This window comes from Neodiprion lecontei, chromosome 4 (assembly GCF_021901455.1).
Source record: "Neodiprion lecontei isolate iyNeoLeco1 chromosome 4, iyNeoLeco1.1, whole genome shotgun sequence".
NCBI lineage: Eukaryota > Metazoa > Arthropoda > Insecta > Hymenoptera > Diprionidae > Neodiprion > Neodiprion lecontei.
In genome coordinates this window covers 4169754-4189489 of record NC_060263.1, presented here as the reverse complement: position 1 = coordinate 4189489, position 19736 = coordinate 4169754, and the positions used below count along the sequence as shown (strand labels likewise).

The 19736-nt window shown below is 37.3% G+C and overlaps 1 protein-coding gene across 2 annotated transcripts in view; it reads left to right on the top strand.

Annotated features, from left to right (window-relative positions):
• The window catches only part of LOC107228052 (disintegrin and metalloproteinase domain-containing protein 10), a 103881-nt gene that overhangs the window by 71026 nt on the left and 13119 nt on the right, over window positions 1–19736 (top strand). For both annotated transcript variants that reach the window (XM_046736817.1, XM_046736816.1), the window contains exons 2-3: window positions 12861–13121; window positions 16931–17125. In XM_046736817.1, the coding sequence (XP_046592773.1) occupies window positions 12861–13121; window positions 16931–17125 (456 nt within the window). The remainder of the gene's footprint in view (window positions 1–12860; window positions 13122–16930; window positions 17126–19736) is intronic.

The window sequence follows — 19736 nt, the reverse complement described above, 5'->3', positions numbered from 1 at the left end:
TCGTTTAAGCGAGAGCTTATCGGACAGACTGACATTTTTCTGAAAATTTATTTTTCGGATTCTAGAGGTTCGAAAACGTAAAGATTCTTTTTTGAATTTTAAATGAAACTAATGCTTTTCTTATATCGTTTCAAAAGTCATGATGTAAAAGAACAAGTAACCGATTATTCAGCGAAAAACCGCCGCACGTTACGCTGATGTGGAATACTTAATTAAGTATGTTGCAATAATAAGGAGATTACAGAAAATGGAACAATCTCTTCGTCACCGGGTATCTTGCGGATCCGGTAATTGTTCGTTAGTGAAAATTCCGCGTATTCAACGTGCGGTAGAAAAGAAACAGCGATAAAAATCGCGGTTTTGATGTCGCCTGACAATGAGCTGCGAAGTTGACGATGCAGCCTTGATTTATCATTCGAACAGAATTTTTCTAACTGAATTAACTGAATTAACCGAACCTTATGATTATATGTTACTTACAATTAGCGCTGTGTGATCGTTCGCGAATTAAATATTGCAACAAATCGATGTTTATTAATCATCATCAAATGTCATATTAAAAACTATTCGTTAATTAATTATTATAGCTGTAAATAATTTTACTCTCTTAAAAGAGTTTAGAAAAATGTAATTAAAGAATTGACCTAAACTTCACGAGTAACGATTTCTTTTTTTTTCCTGAAAAGCATAATTTAGGAATCGAGTTTTTGAAAATCGTGTATTAATTGTTTACAGTAGAAAATTGAGCAGTAAGCACTGACTTGTTACAAAGTGAAATTTCGAAATCCGTATTTGCATCGTACAGAAATGAGAAGGTATTTATTTCATTGAAATTAGAATTTTAATTGTGACCAAAGAAATCGATTCTCTTGTAACCAAACAGCGTTGAATTTCAAATTTAGGGACAAGTTTTTGAAAATCTTCCCGCACTCGCTATTTTTAATGCTTGTAATTTTAGTCAAATACAGCCGCGACACCCCCAACGATAATTTTCGAAAAATTGTTCTCGTTTTTTAGTGATTCTTAAATCGCATGTCTGACAAACAATATATTCCTCAATACTTTCCTTCTAGTTTTTACTTTTTTTCCCCTCTCAACTTTTATCCCATTTAGTCACTGCGAAATAAAGGAACAAAGAGAAGTTAAATTATGAGGCATGGTTGAAGTTCCAAATTTAAAAAGTTCCGAATGATCGGATACCGAACGTAAAAATATCGAAAATCAAAAAAAAAAAAAAAAACAAAAAAAATATCAACGTAGCAAAATTTCACCAAGCCAGAAATTTACGGGACAAAAAATCCTGGATCATTCGGAATTTCGACGTTTCAGATTTTCAAATTTACTCATTTTCGCAATTTCGATACTTTCAGCGTCGGGTTTTTCGGACCATTCGAAACTCTGACGTCTCGTCGCAAAGTTTGATTTCTTCGCTTTAACTCTCGCCGCAAAAAAAAAAAAAAAAAAAAAATTCGTAATTTCTCGCTTTCGGAACTTTTCAAATTCATCAGAATCTCAACCTCGCCTCGAAATTATTTCACGATTCACCGATTCCTGACTCGCAGAGCGCCATCATCCAGCTGTGCACGAGGATGATCGGGATTCACGCGGCCTGAAACGGGATCGGGATGATATTGTATAGGTATGGGCAACGGAAAGGGAACGGGAAAGGGAAGGGAGGGAAGGGGAGGGGAGGGGGAGGGACTGCTGCTGCTGCTGTCTGCCGTCGTTGAATTGCGGTGAGACCGCGATATCCTACACAGAGACACACACTCACACACACACACACGATTGTATACATCCGTATATGTATCCCTTTTATACATACCTACGTAGGTATATATAACTGTAAATCACGCACTCGCGCATTAACTCTAAATCATCGTCGTTTCGCGGGTCCGCGCGCTCACCGCCGACACTTTACATATATATATATATATATATATACATACATATATATATACATAGGAGTGTACATAACATATATTATATACACGTACACGTACAATGCATCACTTGTATATGTAGGTATATATTTGAAACGAAATCCCCTTTCGTATCCAAATTCTCGCATCATCGAATCTCAACTCGAACCCTCCCCACGAATTTTATTTGTCTCACCCGATCCGCCTTTGTTCGTCAATTTATTATCTTAAAAATGCCGCATTCCGTTTCGTCGGGTCTTCCTTTCTTCCTTCCTTCCTTCCTTCCTTCCTTCCTTCCTTCCTTCCTTTCTCTGTCTTCGTATTTTTTTTTTTTTTTTTTTTTTTTTTTTTTTTATTCTGGATAAATTTTTTTTATTTTATTATCGTTTTTTTTCCAACGGTTATCAGATTTATTCATTTCTTGTCAGGTGATGCATATCATATACATACGTACCTGCGACAGTATCCTCAATAACATCGTCGATTTTCGAAACGTAATATCGAAACAAGAATTGAAAAGAAAATATGCAAAAACCTGAGAAACAGTTTTTTCGCAATACTTTTCTTAACCGTGAAAACCGAAGTGTCTGTCCGATAAACTTCCGCGATGATCTCGAAAACGGCCGAGTGAAAAACCTGAAATTTGTAGGAGTTGGCGGGTGAGTTTCAATGTTATGAAAGAAACATTACAAGAAGAAGATGTATAAATTCTTTGTTTCAAATAAATATATATATATATATATATATATATATATTGGACAAAATATGAACGTTTAGTTAGAAAAAGTAATAAGAAGTATAAATATGTCGGCGATGCGTTCAAAATAAATTTATTTCCGGTGGAATCGAAAGTACTAATTAAACGGAACATGGCAATTTTTCATGCCCGATCATTTCTTTGTAAAATCTTACAAGTTTCAAATTTTCCATCCAGCCGTTTCAGAGATGATCGCGAGAGTTTGTCGGACAAATCGATATTTATCTAAAGACCTTTTTTTCGAATTATAGTGGTTCGAAAACGTGAAGATTCGTTGAAATTAGATAAAGCGATCATCGAACGAAATCAATACTTTTCTGGTATTAAAAAGTTTAAAAACGAAAAAAAAAAAAAAAAACATGGGTATATATAAAAGATCGAAATACTGTTTTCGTTTTTTTTCTCTCTTTCTGTCTCTCTTTTTTCTCGACGGATTCTCGACTCGACGGAAACCGTTTGTCTTTACTTAATTCGCCGCTTTTCGCGACTTCCTCAGGTCTAAGCTCCCTTCACCCTATTCTCGAGCTTTGCTTCGCGCGCGCACAGACACACGAACACAAAATGCTGAAAGGGGTCGCGGGTACGACGAGAATTTGCATTTAAATCTCCCCCCGTTATCTCGCCTCGCTTCTTGATTCAACGTTTAGTGATCTCGGAAGCTGATAGGTTCGGCATACAGTCGCTTACGTATGCCTGTATCTACTCTATCCGTCCGTGGTATGGAATAATTAAATAAGCTTCGGAGAAATCAAATATAAAGGTAAAAAAGAAAATAAAAGGAAACGAAGGAGGCGAAGGTTGGAAAAAAATATCCGATACATTATACGGTCTATAATAAAAAAAAAGCCAAAAAAACGAAGAATTTTTAATTTTAATTTTTAATGGTACTGTAAAAACATTGTTCATGACGACAAATAAAAATTATCCTGAAAGTTTGAGCCCTTAATATTAATATTAAGGGGTGTATCGTTACAGCTATTGATTTTTTAACAGTTACCGCATTTTTTTTACCCAAAATCCGTCAATTATCAATCTGAAAAAATTTATCAATCCATATTTTTGAAGGAAATTGAATTTCCTACAAAAAAAGCTCTCCTACTAAATTGACGTAGATCGAGCCGTTTCCTTGTAATCGTGCCTTAAACGTTGATTTGTTTTTTCAAATTTTTGTTTGAATTTTTGATTTTTGTAATTACCAGACAAATCGATATTTTCATAGATCAAACCATTATTTTTGTGGGAAATTTGATGCTCTACAAAAAAGGTCTCCTAACATTTTTCATAAAATTCACTCCTTTAAAAGTTATTCGACGTTGAAATTGTATTCAAAAGTAACTTCAATGATTTGTTTTTTTCAAATTTTTGTTTGAATTTTTGATTTTTTCTCTATCTTAACTTTACTTTTCGGAACTTTGCTCTATCGTAACTTTGATCCCTCGGCTTTCCGACCGTTTGAAACTTTGTTGTTTCTCCAAAGTTTCATTTCTTTACTTCAAGTTTCGCCGGTAAATGATTCGGAGTTAGGCGCTTTCGGAACTCTTTAAATTCGGAACTTCAATCCCGTCCCATCGTTGACACACCATTATTAACCTCAGTCGAATCTTAACTTTTTCAAAATGTCGAATTTCGCTGTACAATATTATAATATTATACCCGCATATAATATCTCAGAATTGATTGATGCTTGGAAGCGTATTTCTTTCAGAGCTGCAGGAACTTTTTCTCGCGAGGATGCCTGCGATCATTTTTTCACGTACAGCGTATAATGCTAAGCAGGTATACCTATACGATATAAGATACCCGCTGTAACGTAGCGTCGAAAATTATGATGCTTCCCGAGGAGAGGGGGAAACGAAAAAGAAAGGTAAAAAAAAAAAAAAAAAATTAGACCGAGACCACCGCGATTAAAATATTGCCAGGACAGGACATCGGTTGGTTCTAATCTATTAACATTCCGACCCCTCGCTGAGAAAAACTTTTTGGTTAAACAAGGCTTTAACGTCAATTTATTCTTGCACAAGCATTAAATTTTCGCAACAGTTGCCAAGGAAATATAGCAACAGCGATCGTAATGAGAAATAATAGTAACGGATACCAGACTTTTCGGTAACAGCTATAAAACTAATTTTCATTTTCTACCTGGAACTATATTTTTTGATTGTGGTAAAAAATGAAAATAGTCAAGGAGCGAGCGGTAACCGAAACTAAAAATTTCTCTCAGTGCTGCTTTCGCCGTTTTTTTTCTTTCTCCTTTACAAAACGAGTTGTTTAAATCGTCAACAATCGTTGTAGTCACGTCTGCAATTTTATATATTTTTTATATACATAAAAAAAAAAAAAAAAAAGAAATGATACTATTTTTTCATGCGATTGTACATTTTTTTCTCTTTCCCTCTGATTCGAATGAATAATAATTCAATTGCGAGAAGAAAAATCATCGCGCGATGTGGAAAATTTTATTTATACGCATGTACGAGCGTTATGACCGCTGTACGGTGATTGCGGCGTGGGATGGAAAAGTAGAAATATCGACGTTTTCACTGTGATCATATAACAGGTAGGACCTGAAAAAGAAAAACGCCCGGGAGGCAAATACGTGAAAAAAAAAGTATGCGAACGTTGTTGGCGAAAAAATGTGCGGAATTTTTTTGTCATTTTTATTTATGCATATTTCAAACCATTCGCCACTCCTCGACACCCTCTGCGAATCTAACATTTATATTTCATTTTCCATGTATCTAAGATACTTTTACTGTAGAACATCTTTCTATTTCGAATTAAAAAATAGCACAAAGTATACTAGAAAAAGTTTTAAACCGAAAAAGCAAATGTATTCTTTTGAACAAGAACTGTGAAAATCGATTCGATGTTCGTGGATATGAAAAGAAAAATCCGACTCTTCCGTATACTTCGTCGTTTTTACGTTTTCTGCATGAACGGCTTGAAGAATAAGTCAACCGTTTTTTTTTTTCCCGCTCGGACGTAAAATCCGAGAATAGATGTAAAGCACCGTTTCATCCCCTACGATTCATTTTAGCTACTTCTTTCTCTTCGAACACAAGGAAAAAAATAATAGAAAAACAGAGAAACGATTATACGTAAGTGGGGTGAAAAAGATATAGCCGTTAGTTATGGTAAAAAATCGGAGAAAATATTCAACACATGGATAAGAAACTGGGTCTTTATATATATATATAATTTCTTATCTTTATCTTCGTATTTGTTTCCTTTGATATCGCAAACATTTCCCTGTACGCGAACACGTTGATCCTTTGAAGTTGCAGCTTTAAATAGCAGCTTCACGAAGACCGGCGGTGAACTTGCAAGCACATATATTATATATATGAGGAGTTCCGTTCGAACTCAACCAACGTCTTACCCTCACTATTTTTGATTTTGTTCAAAATATTTCCTACAGTTGTTCTAACTTTGAAACGGTATCCTGAATTGTTTCACATTTTTCATTCAACTGGTTAACTATTTTTAAATATTGAGAGCGATATTAAAAACGACATTTTTTGAAAATTTCAAACAATTCTGAACAACTGTATTTTCTTTTCAAAGCGTTTCAAGACCAGGCCCGTGACGGGCCGAATTTGTATTTTCTATTAATTATTTTCCTATAATACTACAAAAAATGGTACAAAAATCGGCTCATCATCGAGCTCGGTTTTAAAATGTTTATAATAGAAAATACAGTTTCGAAAAAAAGAAATCCTTTTCAGAATCATTATATAAAAATACTTGAAAATAATCGAGCGGTTTAATAAAAAAAATCTGAAAAAAAAAAAATTCGAGACACCGGTTCGGAGTTGGGAGAATTCCAGAAAATTTTTCTCAAAACAAAAATCAGTCACGGTGAGTTTCGGACGTTGGTCGGATTTGCATGGAATCCCCCGTATACTTCCACAACCAGCATCCACTACCCTTGATAACTTTCCAGCTTTCCGTTGGCGATATAAGGGCTGCAGGTGTAAAAATTGCAGCCTGCAACTTTCTGAGATAAAAGTGCAAAAGATGCTTGCGCATGGCGCTGCAGTGACTCTACGCGAACTGTTTTCGTGTCGTTTTTTACCCCCGGCAAAAGTTCAGCGGCTTTACTTATTTTTTTTATTTATTTATTTATTTATTTATTGTTTTTTTTATAAATTTCTTATTCCTTCCCACTCTTCCTGCACCTGTGCACACACAGTTCGACAAAGCCGAAACACGTTTGATAAAGTATCTACGGATACGTGATACGCGAGTCGTAAGTTGGGAAAATCTCACCAATGTATCGGAAATACGTAATCCTGATACATATTTCAAAAACAAAAAAAAAAAAAAAAGAACGCGTGCAGTAAAGTTTTCGCAGGTTTTCCGCGTACTTTCGTAAAGAATGCCAAAATTGGGGAAGGGAAGGAGAAGACGGACGGGGACGATCCTTGACCGGAAAGCTTAAACGTTCTTACCTTCCTCACTTCTTCCCAAATCTTGAAGCTTTCGACCTTTTTTCGCTTACGATATCGTAAATAATAAAATTCCACGCACGGTTTGCTCATGCGGAATTTAAAATTTTCTCACTATCATTATTATTATTATTGTTGTTGTTGCTGTTGTTGTTTTTATTCAATCATCCGAAACTGCAGGTAAATTTTGAGCGTTCGCATATTATAAAATATTTTCAACCCGAAGTTTATTACAGATTGAACAATTTTTTGATTTCTTTTTTGCAAAAAATAATTTAACTCAGTCAATAGTCGGGATTTCAAAGTTTCTGAGTTTCAGATGTCCTGAAGTGAAAATTTGTGCGTCGAGACGTTAGAAAAAAAAAAACAAAAAAAAACATTTATGCACGTATTTAAAAGAAAAAAAAAAAAATCGTCGCAATACTTTTACTTGTTTTGTTTGGTTTACCGTACGTTTGTGTAAAATGAGATTGAAAGTTCAAAGAACCGCGAGAAGTTATTCAGCGAGTGGACAGGAAGTCTCTGCGATACTCGGCAGCAACAAAGTTGACAGTAACTTTTTGAACGACGTCGCGAGGCCAAATATGGAAGTTTATTGTGACGTTATACAATCAAGTAGTTCCAATTAAATTTACCATATATATATATATATATACTATCTATGTCGTTATATCGAAATCCGCGCAATTCTCCGTCAGTTTACCAATAATGTTCGGGTAAACGTTCAAGAACGGAAAACCGCCGGTTGAGAGAACAACGAACTTCCAAGAGAGTGAGTGACTAGTTGACGTATCTGGAACACTGTTGCCTTTTCAAAGCACGAGTTAGCCACGTAGAGGTATCACACGTTTGGAACAGACAACGGATTCCTTATCATATCGTATTCTCAGAAAATTTTCGAAAATGCGCGCTGCGTTATTATTATTATTGTTATTATTATCATCATCATCATCATCATCATGACGTTGTAACTTTGCAAGGAAATAAAAAAAGAGAAGAGGAAAAAAAATCGGATGATACAAATTACGAGGAAAGGAGTTCTCCTTATCTTTGGTAAATAAAAAATAAAAAAAAAAAAGACAATTCGTTGACTCGCTGAATCGTACGGTTGAAATTATACTTGGAAAATCGAGTTGCGAACACGAGGCTTTTGCGATTTTGTCACTGACTTGGCCAAGTTCGTCACGGTCTACGTTTTTTGCAGGATTTTCGAATCGATGTATCGCGTTGTCGGGTGGATAAGGGAGAAAATTTTACTTGAGAACAAATCGGTAAAGGGGGAATCGTTTCAATATATTTTATACATTGATCAGGCTAAAGTTTGCAACGTTTATTGTAATGATGCATTTTTATAAAAAAAAACTCGTCATCTTGCAACTTTGAAAAGGATTATCTGAAATTTGGAAAACCGTTGATAAATCATGGATATAATCACGTTTCGTAAATTTAATTTCTTGAGTTATTTTAATGGTGCAAAATAGTGACTTTTGTTTCGACGTTTCTTCGATACGGTAACGTTACTAACTTCAACCTCGTGTAAATTATAAAAAAAAAAAAAAATTGAATTATCGAATATTCAATAACGAACGTCTCCACGTACACAGTTATTACATACTGTAGGCTTTTCGACACGCACGATTAATTTTCGTTCACAAAATCGTCCTCTCCATTAACCTCGATCTTCTCGTCTATACTATACATATATGTGAACCTAAAATGAGCTTCTACACACACACTGCAAAGTACAATGACGATATTTTGTCTGTGAACAACGTAACGGTACGTTGCTTTGGTACAAAATAAAGAGAGAGAGAGAGAGAGAGTTGAATGAAAATCCTATTGCCGAGGAAGGGGGAAAAGATACTGCCGCGAGAGCATTGGAAATTGCAATAGCCGCCAAAGCTCATTGATCAACGTTCAATTCATTCGAGTTGATGGGAACCATCCATCGATCCTTTCACCGGACTTCATACAACCGTATCGAATTATTTCCCCCCCGCGCGAGCTGTTTTGTATTACCTATATAAATTGTTACGTTCCGGTTCTTCATCCCTTCATGCTGCAGTGGCGGTGGTTTGAAATTTGCGTCTGAAAATTTTGCCGGATGATTTTCGATCATATATCGCAAGGTTTTTTGATCTCGCGTTGACGAAATAAAAAAAAAAGAAAAAAAGAAAACGAAGGAACTATTCACCGACCTTTAAGACTTCCGCGAATCTCTAAAACTCTGAATCGATCTTGATTTCACTTGTATATAAACGGATGATGTGAAAATTAAACTTATCTTTGGTGTATCGTAAATCATTCCGAACGGATACCTCGATATCTCTCTTACGAAGTTCCACGCATACGGTGGAACGACGGGAATCGATCCGAAGACGGAATGCCAGTTTTCTGGGAATAGCGGCTGCGATCAAATCCCGGGATCCCTGGATCGCCGAAACTCGAAAGACGAGGAGAAAAATCTTGCGACGTCCTTTCCGAATATCGTCATTTTCAAAGAGGCCATTGACTGCGGACTTGAGCGAATGATGCCGGTCACTTCAGGGTTAGACGAGAAGGAAGTGTTACACCCGAAGGGATTCACGTCCCGTGAAATTTGTTTCTGCGATGGGTTCAACCGATACCCTATAATACACACCGTAGTCCGGGTGGGCACGTGTCCGGACGGGTCAGGAACAGTAGTCGAAGCAGCGAGATCGTATCTGTATCCGCGTTGTGCGATATGGTAAAACGAACAACGGTGAACGCCTCCGCCATAACGTCGAGCGTCGGTTTAAACGGATCGCCGTTTCCTTTTACAGTTCGAACGAAACCAAAGACCGTCTCACCGCGCCTGTGGAACGGAATTATTGCGTGATACGTTGCTCCGAATTTTCGAACCAACGACGAAGTATAAACCAGAAGAGAAGAGACGGAAGTAGAATTTATCGACGGATTCGTGTCTTTTCCGGCACATCGATTTCCGCATCCTGCAGAATTGTCCGCTCATTCGAAATCCGGAATGGTATTGGTGCACCACCGAAAAGCTCGAGGATAATTAAGGACCCTGTTGAGAAAGAAAGGAGCGAAAAAGAAGGATCCTCGAGTATCGCGGAATTCGAAAATGCAACTCTCCTTGCAGTCCAGTTATCTATCCTCCTTAGCTTCGGACGTACTCGGGGTGTATCATTGGTTTTTCGTTTTTAGATGCTTTATTTAACGGGACTCGTTTCTCTTCGTTGTTGAACCTTGCGTTTGCATTTCTCGGTCGGACCCGTCATTTGTTCCGGCGGGCTGGTCTTCCAAACGTTGCTTAAGTAATTCTCCTGCACGCGGTATTATTTTGCCGTTAATTCTTTTCCCCGAATTTTTCAAGACGCTGTCCAATCACCCCCAAAGTTGCCGAGTACGAGAAATTACTTTCTAAATACTGCGTATAAAAGGGGATTTTTCTTATCCCTCAGGATATAAGATTTACAATGTGCCAAATACACGCTGTTCCGAAAAAAATCTTACCTCGTCTATAAAAAAAAAAAATTGAATTCCTAACGCAAAAGAAAGTTTAAAAACTTGCGGGTTGCGTTAGAATTTTATCGACTCAGGGACGGAATGTCGGCGAGTTTAAGAGACCGTTTCTGCATAGTTGGAAAGCGTTGGTCCCCGATGGTATTTTTCAACCTAGCTCGCTGTACGGTATCCTCCCAGAATTTCCTCTTTCTTCCCTCTCTGATATATCGGTATTTTCTATATTATACCACTTTCCCCGCTATACATATATGGTACATACCTACATGGTATATATATATATGTGTGTGTGTGTGTGTATATGTATATGTATATACATATATGTAGGCGTTAGAAACTCCTTGTACCCGGTTGCCGCAACATTCTTCGAGCTTGCTGCGACATCGGGTAGAGCCCGTAGGGTACAATAGCTGTGTAAGTTATACACCCGCGTCTTCCTCCCTTTCTCCTCTCCGCTCCTTTTCTCTCTTATGCTCTATCGCTCACACCGGAACGAAGAGATATTTTCATTCTCTTCCGTGTAAGTCTAGACTCCCGGCCGCAGTGTCGCGGTTGATATCATCGAAAATCGTGGCCAATTCGAATCGAACGAATAAATACCACATGAAATAAATACAGATCATTGGCTGGTATTTTCTATTCATATTTACGTAGGTACTTTAATACCGAGTTATTTCGTGAAAATTTTACGCAGAGAATTCGACACAGGTAAAGTAAATTTGCCTGTATTTATACAATTCATAATAAAATTTACTAAAAATTCGTCTGCAACTTGTGCAATTCATAATACATTTTACCGAATTCATCCTGTAGTTTGACAAGCGGGAATACGTTTGTGTAAAATTCAATTTGAATTGCATAGATGCAGGCGGATTTTGAAAAAATGTATTACGAATTGCATAAATGCAGGCGGATTTTGATAAAATATATTATAAATTGCATATATGCAGGCGGATTTCGGAAAAATGTATGACGGATTGCATAGCTACAGGCGGATCTATCCTATATCAATTTACTTACGTGACACTTTGGCAAAAATAACCCAGCATTTGCACGATGAGCACGCCGCTTTATAAGCCCCCCTTTGAAGACTCCATGCTCGTATAATTCATCCCATTGGAGGAAACGACTCCGGGTAGTTTTTGGGCGACAGGTGATACATAAGCAAATATACATATAAATGAATAAATATGGTTGCGGCGATAGCAACGAGCTCGGTTCTGAGCTCGCCCGTTCTCCGCGTCACTTGGTTCGTTTGAGTCTGAAACGAAGACTAATAGCCCCCGAACCGCGCAGGTACTCGAGATTGTGTGAGACTTACTCTAGGTGCGCGGTACTGGAAAGGGGTTAATTGGCTTTTCCGCGTACATGCGGTGCGACGTGGAAGAGAAAAGCTGCACCGGCTTACCGCTCCTTCCTCTCACAGAGCTTTGCGTGCTCCGATATTCATGGATATTTATACCGGCTGTGAAGACGACGATGCCGATGCATTTTAATCTTGTTTAAGAATCCACGTGACAGAGGGTCGAGTCAAAAGTGTTGAAACGAAAACGTCCCAACGCGGTACAAGTTCAAAAAGTCTCACTCAAGCTAATCTTGTTGCTAATTTTGTTGCTGCATCACTTTTTTGTCCTATTTTAATTACGACATTTTTTTTAACAAAACGCTGTTTCGGTTCTCGAAAGTAGAATAAATTTTTTTTTAAATTAAACAATTCCAAAACATCGGGAAATTCACAGCGTTCACTTTGTTCGATAATACCTTGATAGTTTAAACTATTTTTACTCTCGGCAAAGAGTTTTTATCCCTGAAACTCTACACCTGCGGGGCGTATATAAGCTTTAATATCGTGCCGTCATTCTCCGCGCGTTCTGGTCTGAGCTCTCCGTAGTTTCCTCTCTAGAGTTTAAACTGCGTAACTGCTGCTGCACGAGAACTCGGCTCGCGAGCTATTACTGCATTCGCAGAGTATAAGCAAGCGCAGCTGAATTGCATATCGCATTTGGTACGAAGTCTCCGACTTTTAAGCTCACCTTTCGGTCACTCGCAAACTTTACTACGAATATATCATATCTACGAAAATTCGCGACCAAAAGCTTGCGTACTGTGTTACAAAGCGCAGGTCGATAAAAAAAAAAAAACACACACACACACAAATAAAAATGAAAAAATCGATGGTTTGTTTAGCAACAAGTAACGTGATTGTGAATTTTTCTTCTGTTACAGCTCGACGACTGAACGAATACATACGCCACTACGAACCCCTGTCGTATTCGACCGAAGATGTTCACCGAGCTCATCTCAGGGCTAAGAGATCCGTCGCGCAGGATAATCCAGTGATATTTAAATTTCGCGCCCACGGTAGAGACTTTCATATAAGATTAAAAAGAGACATAACAACGTTTAGCAATAACTTAGTTATACTGGGACCCTCCGGCGAAGAGGAGGACCTCGACACGTCCCACATTTACCACGGTCACATACTGGGTGAGTACTTTATTTAATGCATCCCTTCGATATTGCGCAATTTCTTTACAGAAGAGCGGAAACTATACATATTTATGTATAAAGGCAAGGTTTTGTCAAAATATGAGCGTTTTGCGTTAAATTTTTTTAAATTTATCAAGTATCGTGAATAAATTCTTCTGTTTTTTTTATTATTACTTCTTACCTCGCAAAGAAGACCCAGATTTGTGACATCGAGTCTACAGTTCATCTTAAAGAAGCGTATCTGACGAGTTTTTCATTATTAATTCAATCTCATAAAATAGTTATAATTCAATATGAACATTTAATTTAGGAGGATAAGATTCCCGGATGATATATCGTTGTCTTATGGATCGTGATCTTTGGGTCGAATATAAATGTCAGAAAAGAAATAATAATTGAAGTGCTACGACGCGTTTATTCGCGAATTCAAAAAAAAAAAAAATTTGAAATAAAAAGCGAAATACCAAATGAGCGCGATTTTCCACGTAACGTAGAACGCTCGTCTTTTCACAGAATCTTTCTTTTAACCTAAACGAATTTCTCAGGAGGTGCCAAATTGAAAAATCGTAAATTGTATTTAAAAAAACAAATATGAAAAGGTATCGTCGAGAGTGTTTTTTCGGGTTTCATTTTTTAAACCCTTCAATTTTTCCCGCAGCATTTTTCTTGTACCCCCAAATTATTACGAAAATGGATATTTCGCTCCTCTAAAGTTACACTCTAGTTTACATTTTGCATCGCTGCGTGCTGTTTCTCCATCTCCTCCTCGTTCTTCTTTTCCTTTATCAAAAACAAAAAAAGAGAACAAAAAATAAAAACGAACGAATTTACTTTAGAACTTTAATTAGCGAGGCTTATTGAATCCCGCAGAGACACTCACCCTCTCTTTAATAATATGATGTGCCAAGGGATTAAATTAATTTTCGAGTCAAAAATAAGTCGGTTTCAGGTATAATGTAGGCAGGTACAACCAAAAGAAGAAAAGAAGAATAAGTAAGAAAAAAAAAAAAAAGAAATAGAATGAACTTACATGTTGTGAAATTTCAAACTTTGTTACAAATTTATGTCTTGTACAAACAATTATTATGATTATTGTAATCCCGCGATCTAATTACTCGTTTCAACGCTAATTGCGAGAGAAGAAATTTTATGGCTATGACAGGGTGGTTGAAAATTGTTTTAATTTTTTTTTTTTGTTTTTATTGTGAATTCAAACGTGATTTTTTTAATTTCCGGACATGAAATTGACGGCAGAAAGTTGGCACAACTCAACGTAATTCTCGGTATTTTTGAAATTTATGCTTTTCCACTTGCATCCGTAGAGGATCCGGTGGCTGAAAATTGAGCTTCCGTTTATCGGTCAAAACCGGATTCAAAGCCGGTCGCAACTCTGCGCAACGGTTATTCGTCGAAAAATAATAACGATGATAATATAATAGTAAGAAAAAAAAAAAAAAAGAAAAAAAACACAAACACTAAACGCGTCCATAGTTTGAAAATTGAATAAAAATGAAAGTTTGCAAAGCTCGGCGTCGGTTTATCCATTCACACGATGCCATGGGTGAAAATATTTCCTAACAACTAAAACGTGGTATCCAAAATTATTCGAATCATACCGAAGCTGAGAAATGTAATTTTTAATTCTCACTTAAACTTACTTGACTGATTTTAAACATTGAATTTCGAGTCTTGCGTCGGTTTTACGTATCGTTATACCGCGGCTGGGAAAATAAGAGAAGAGGAATGAAAAATGAGGGATCGGATGTTTTACCCATGCACTACACCCTCTGATCCTCACTTATCGCTAGCGTAAACCCAGTTTAATTTCCGTCTCTCGAAAGTCCTTCCTCAACCGTTCTTAGCTGTGTTGCACGGATCGTATCGCCGCTGCAAAACCGCAAAAGCTAACCGCATTTCAACCCCGCGGCTTTGTTCCGATGGTTTATCTCCCGGATATCAGTACATAGCAGCCATTGCTTACAGAACTGTGTCTAATTTCAGACGAACGAAACGCGGAATCAAAAATTCATGTAACGAGCTGCAGGAGACGTCCCTTTTTTTTTTTTTTTTTTTTAATTTTGATAACGCGAATCGACCATATTTTTCAAACTTGAAGTAAATTCGAATCGTCGTTTTATTCGTATGTGGTTTTTCCGACATCAGGATCCTTCAGGATTTAACCATTCAACGCTATGAAATATATGAATAATACGTTAAAATTTAAACTTTGCACTTGGGAATAAAATGTACGATAATTGAGCGCCGGATCTTTCATAGAGAAGGCAAATCGAACGAATGAAAAAGAAAAAGTCGCGTCGTACGAATTAAATCGAGAACGAATAGAATATGAAATGATTAAAGTATGTAAAGAAACTTGTGTACAGAAATTTCGCGACTCGACTGAAACGGCGAGTTTTCTAATTTAATACCGATTGCAAAACGACAAGGTCGTCATTTTCTTTTCGATTCAATTACTCCGCTCAATTTCATTTCAATTGCGTCGTCATTTTTCGCTTGCAAAAAGCTCTACATATATATATATATATATGTATAACTAAAAACCGAAACAAAAGTAAAAAAAAAAAACAATAATAGACGTATAATATCATAAAGCTGAGAATTAAAAGAACTTTACTGACTTTTTATGTACAAAAAAAAAACAACAAAATAATGAGGAAAAAAGTAAATAAATAAATGATACCAATCAACGTAAGTATTACGTATATAATTATGTAAATGAATTTTTGTTAACTAAATAGATCACGCGTTCTACACCGTGTTTCGTACCTTGTATACCCTTTTTGGGTGCCAACACAACGAAACACGGGTTGCGTGGCTCGTTTATTTGGGTAAAAGTGGGATGCGCAAGGTTCAAAGGAAAGTGATGGCACGCCTCTCCAGTTTTCAAACAAATACACGAAGCCTGCCGTTACGGCATCAAGCTGACTAGCTACCGTCCATTAAACCATACCATAAACCCTTTTCCCTCGAAACGTAGAAGTCGGAATAAATTTGAGGCAGCCAAAACTAACGCCAGAATGCAGCGGGAACATCCCTCGACGATAATGGCACAACGCAACGTTGTACGATGCGAGGGATGATTAATTTTCAACAAAATTAATAACCCCGTACCAGAATTACGAGGGACGTACGCATATATACGTATACGTAGCGCATTATTTATCTGTATTTCAAAGACTCGGTAATAACCGTCTAGTCACTGCTCAGGTTGTTGCGTTAAGGATCAGAGAATAATATTTGCTACCCCAGGCACAAATCTTTGTTTTATATATGTGTGTATATATACATATATGTATATATATATATTCATTCCCTGCTTCAGAGAATTCAAATTAACAAGATTCTACGAATATTTCAAGGTACTTTCGGCTAGACGCCGATCTCTTTATAAAACGATATTATTATCAGCCTCGTGAGCTTTTACCCATCTGGATGACAGAGAAAAACGAGACGACGTTAAAGTTAAAAACGAACTGTGACAAGGATAATTCGTATTTTGAATTTTATGTCTTAACGATTGTTTCGGCTCGTTAATTTTTGTACAATGAAATAATCAAAATAGAAAAAGCTCTGTCCAAGTATTCAAGTAATTCATTTTTACTTTTAAACTGATATATATATATATCAGCGTGCAGCAATAATTTATAATTGAAAATTGAAAACCTGAGCACAGGTTTTCCTTCTTTATTTCGCACTCTCTCTCCCTCTCTCTTTTTCTCTCCCTCTTTCCTTACATGTTTCTAACAAAGATAAAGGGTGAGATTTTTGCCGTTATATTTCGACAGGAGAAGCTGAGAGCCACGTGTTCGGGAGCATCAGCAACGGAGTCTTCCACGGTAAAATCGTTTCGCCTCGAGGTGGTGCGTGGTACGTTGAAAAGGCGCATCACTACTTCCCGCCACACGAAGTAAACGAGACACATCACTCGGTCATTTATCACGAGGACGACGTGATCGATCCATTCGCTGATATACGCGAAGGTAAGAAATCACCTAGTTTCTGTTACCCATTTCCCATCAATTCCGCATGCAGTTGCATGCACTGAGAAAAAGTTCATTCGTCAGAGTAACTAGAAAATTTGAGTGAAACAGGTATCGTTAACAAAAACTGTTCGAATATTGTTGACAATAGACTTTCCGGTAACAGCTGAAAAACTAATTGCCATTTTCTATTGCGGTGAAAAATGAATATAGTTACGGACTGAGCGGTAAACGGAAATAAAAATTTCTCTCGGTGTATTACTCGTAAATCAATTAGCTACGATACTTTCAATGTTTAATTGTATTTTCTCGTTATTCGGAAAACTTTTGTCATATTCATTTACAAAAAGCACACGAAGACACAGCTTTTTCATTTCGCATCACGGTTACGTGAAATAGAAAACGATGGTACGATGACGAAATGAATGCGATTATAATGATAGGAACGGTAATTGTCTGCATGAAAATGACCCTCTATAACCGGCTGCAAGCTCCCTGCTTTTAGTAATAATGTGAAATAACACATACGTCTTGTGTGTGTGTGTGTGTGTGTGTGTGTGTTGTACGTACTTTGCGTGCGCGTAAAATACAGAGAGTGTGCACTTCGCGGCGGGGCGAGAAACTCCATTTGCGTGAAAGCATGTGCGTTGTGCTTTATATCTTATTATTCGTGTTTAAGGGCTGTTTCGCCTTTCAGTAGTTGAGTATAAGGAAAAAAAATGTTCTCCGGGTTAGGTGTGTGAAATAATTTTTAAGACTTACTCGTCAGTGGTCGGCAAAGTCGATTACCAAAAGTTTCCGTACACCTACGATATTTCAAACTGTAATTACGTAACGTAAGCAAATTTTTCTTTCTTCATCTTTTATTTTCATCTTTAACGTTATTGTAGACTCGGGTGAAATTGTTGTACTAAAATTTCGTCAAACTTATCGTGCTCGATGTATCGTTGCTCTTTATTTAACAACGTCGATTTTGCAAAGTAACGAGTGGCTTATATAATATTGCAAGTCGTACGCAGTTATACGCATACTGTGCGACATTACGCGAACGCAAAGCTTTTCCACCTCTTTCTCTCATTCTTCTCCCAACCTCCGTTCATTTATATACGCCATTTTGCAACGCGCGTATATAAAGTGCCGCATACCACGTGTGGTGTGCTTACATATGCATACAAGTATACCAACTATTCTCTATTTATCACGCTGTCCTCTCGTATATCTAACCGCGAAGCTTTTGTTTGCCGACCGAATACCTTCACGCTAGATTATAATGCATTTATACCTGCATGAATCTGAAGAACGGAATTAACCAGGAATTTCATCCCGTTATCGCAGTACCAGGATTTGGAGTTGTTTTTTTGTTTTTTTTTTTTTCATTCTTCTTTCTTTTTTGTGATTCTTCCATTCGCGCATAGTTTCAGTCTTTTTCTAATGTCTATCCGAATAGTATTCAAAACCAGGTCAAGTCACCGAAGAAACGAATTATGGAAGTTTTCCATTTTCCGCGGGATAAAGACACGGGACTTGTTAACGAGGTTTAAGTTAGTAACGATTTAGGAAAAATCGTTAATTCCATCTTTAGGATTGTTTGAAATTCAGCATAGTAAATCATAACATAAAAAACATGTTCATAATTCGAAAAACCAACTCCTTGAAAGAAATCGTTCTTCAAATTGTACAACAAAGTTTTTTTGCCCTTATGTTTCGTTATGCAAGCCTTACTAACTTCAGCCTTGTATTTAATGTAACACATCGCATCGTCCAGAGTAACGCTATCAAAGCTTCCAATGGCTTTATAATAGTTTCGAAGTGACACGGCATCAATAATACATTTAAATTCTCATCCAATAAAAAATCTCATCCAATACTAGACTTTCCGGTAAGAGCTGTAAAACTAATTTTCCATTTTCTCTCAGTGAATCATATTATTGTGACCGCAATGGTTCCAAATCCGAAATATCCGCTCAATCCGATTACCCGGAGCTTCGTCTCACCCTAAGCTCGCTTCTTCATGCCAATTAATAGCGTAGATATATCTTCAGGTCGCAAACCGTACAATGACTCAGACATTTGTTCGCGTCCTTGTCCTCGATACGATTTTTGTTATTTTTTTTTATTTCTTCATTCTTTTTGTCACTCCCTGTCTCACGAGGGTATGAATTTAGGTTTCGTCGTTGCTTTTGTCGACCAAAGTGCGAAACTTTGAAGCCTGTTACGTATCGATCTACCCTGCATACCGTAAGCGAGTCTGTCGTCCTGTGTACCAACCTACCAATGAAGCAACCGTAAAACAACGGACCCAAACCATCAAGCAACTAACCGGCGAACCAACCGACCACCACGCCTCTTCTGCGTATGTACTTCTGCCCCTGCGGTTTCTGCGAAGTCCCAGATTCCCATTCTCTCTCTCTCTCTCTCTCTCCCTCACACACTTTTTCTCTCACTTTCTCATTCTCTCCTTTTGTACACCGCTGGGATTCATCTCGGCAAATAGACTGCTGCTGCTGCTGCTGAACTGTCCGTCTTACAATTAACTTGAGTTTATAGCTGGTGCAAATGGACTGACGGACTGGCCTTAGACGGTCTCCCAACTTTCTCGTCTGTCATTTAA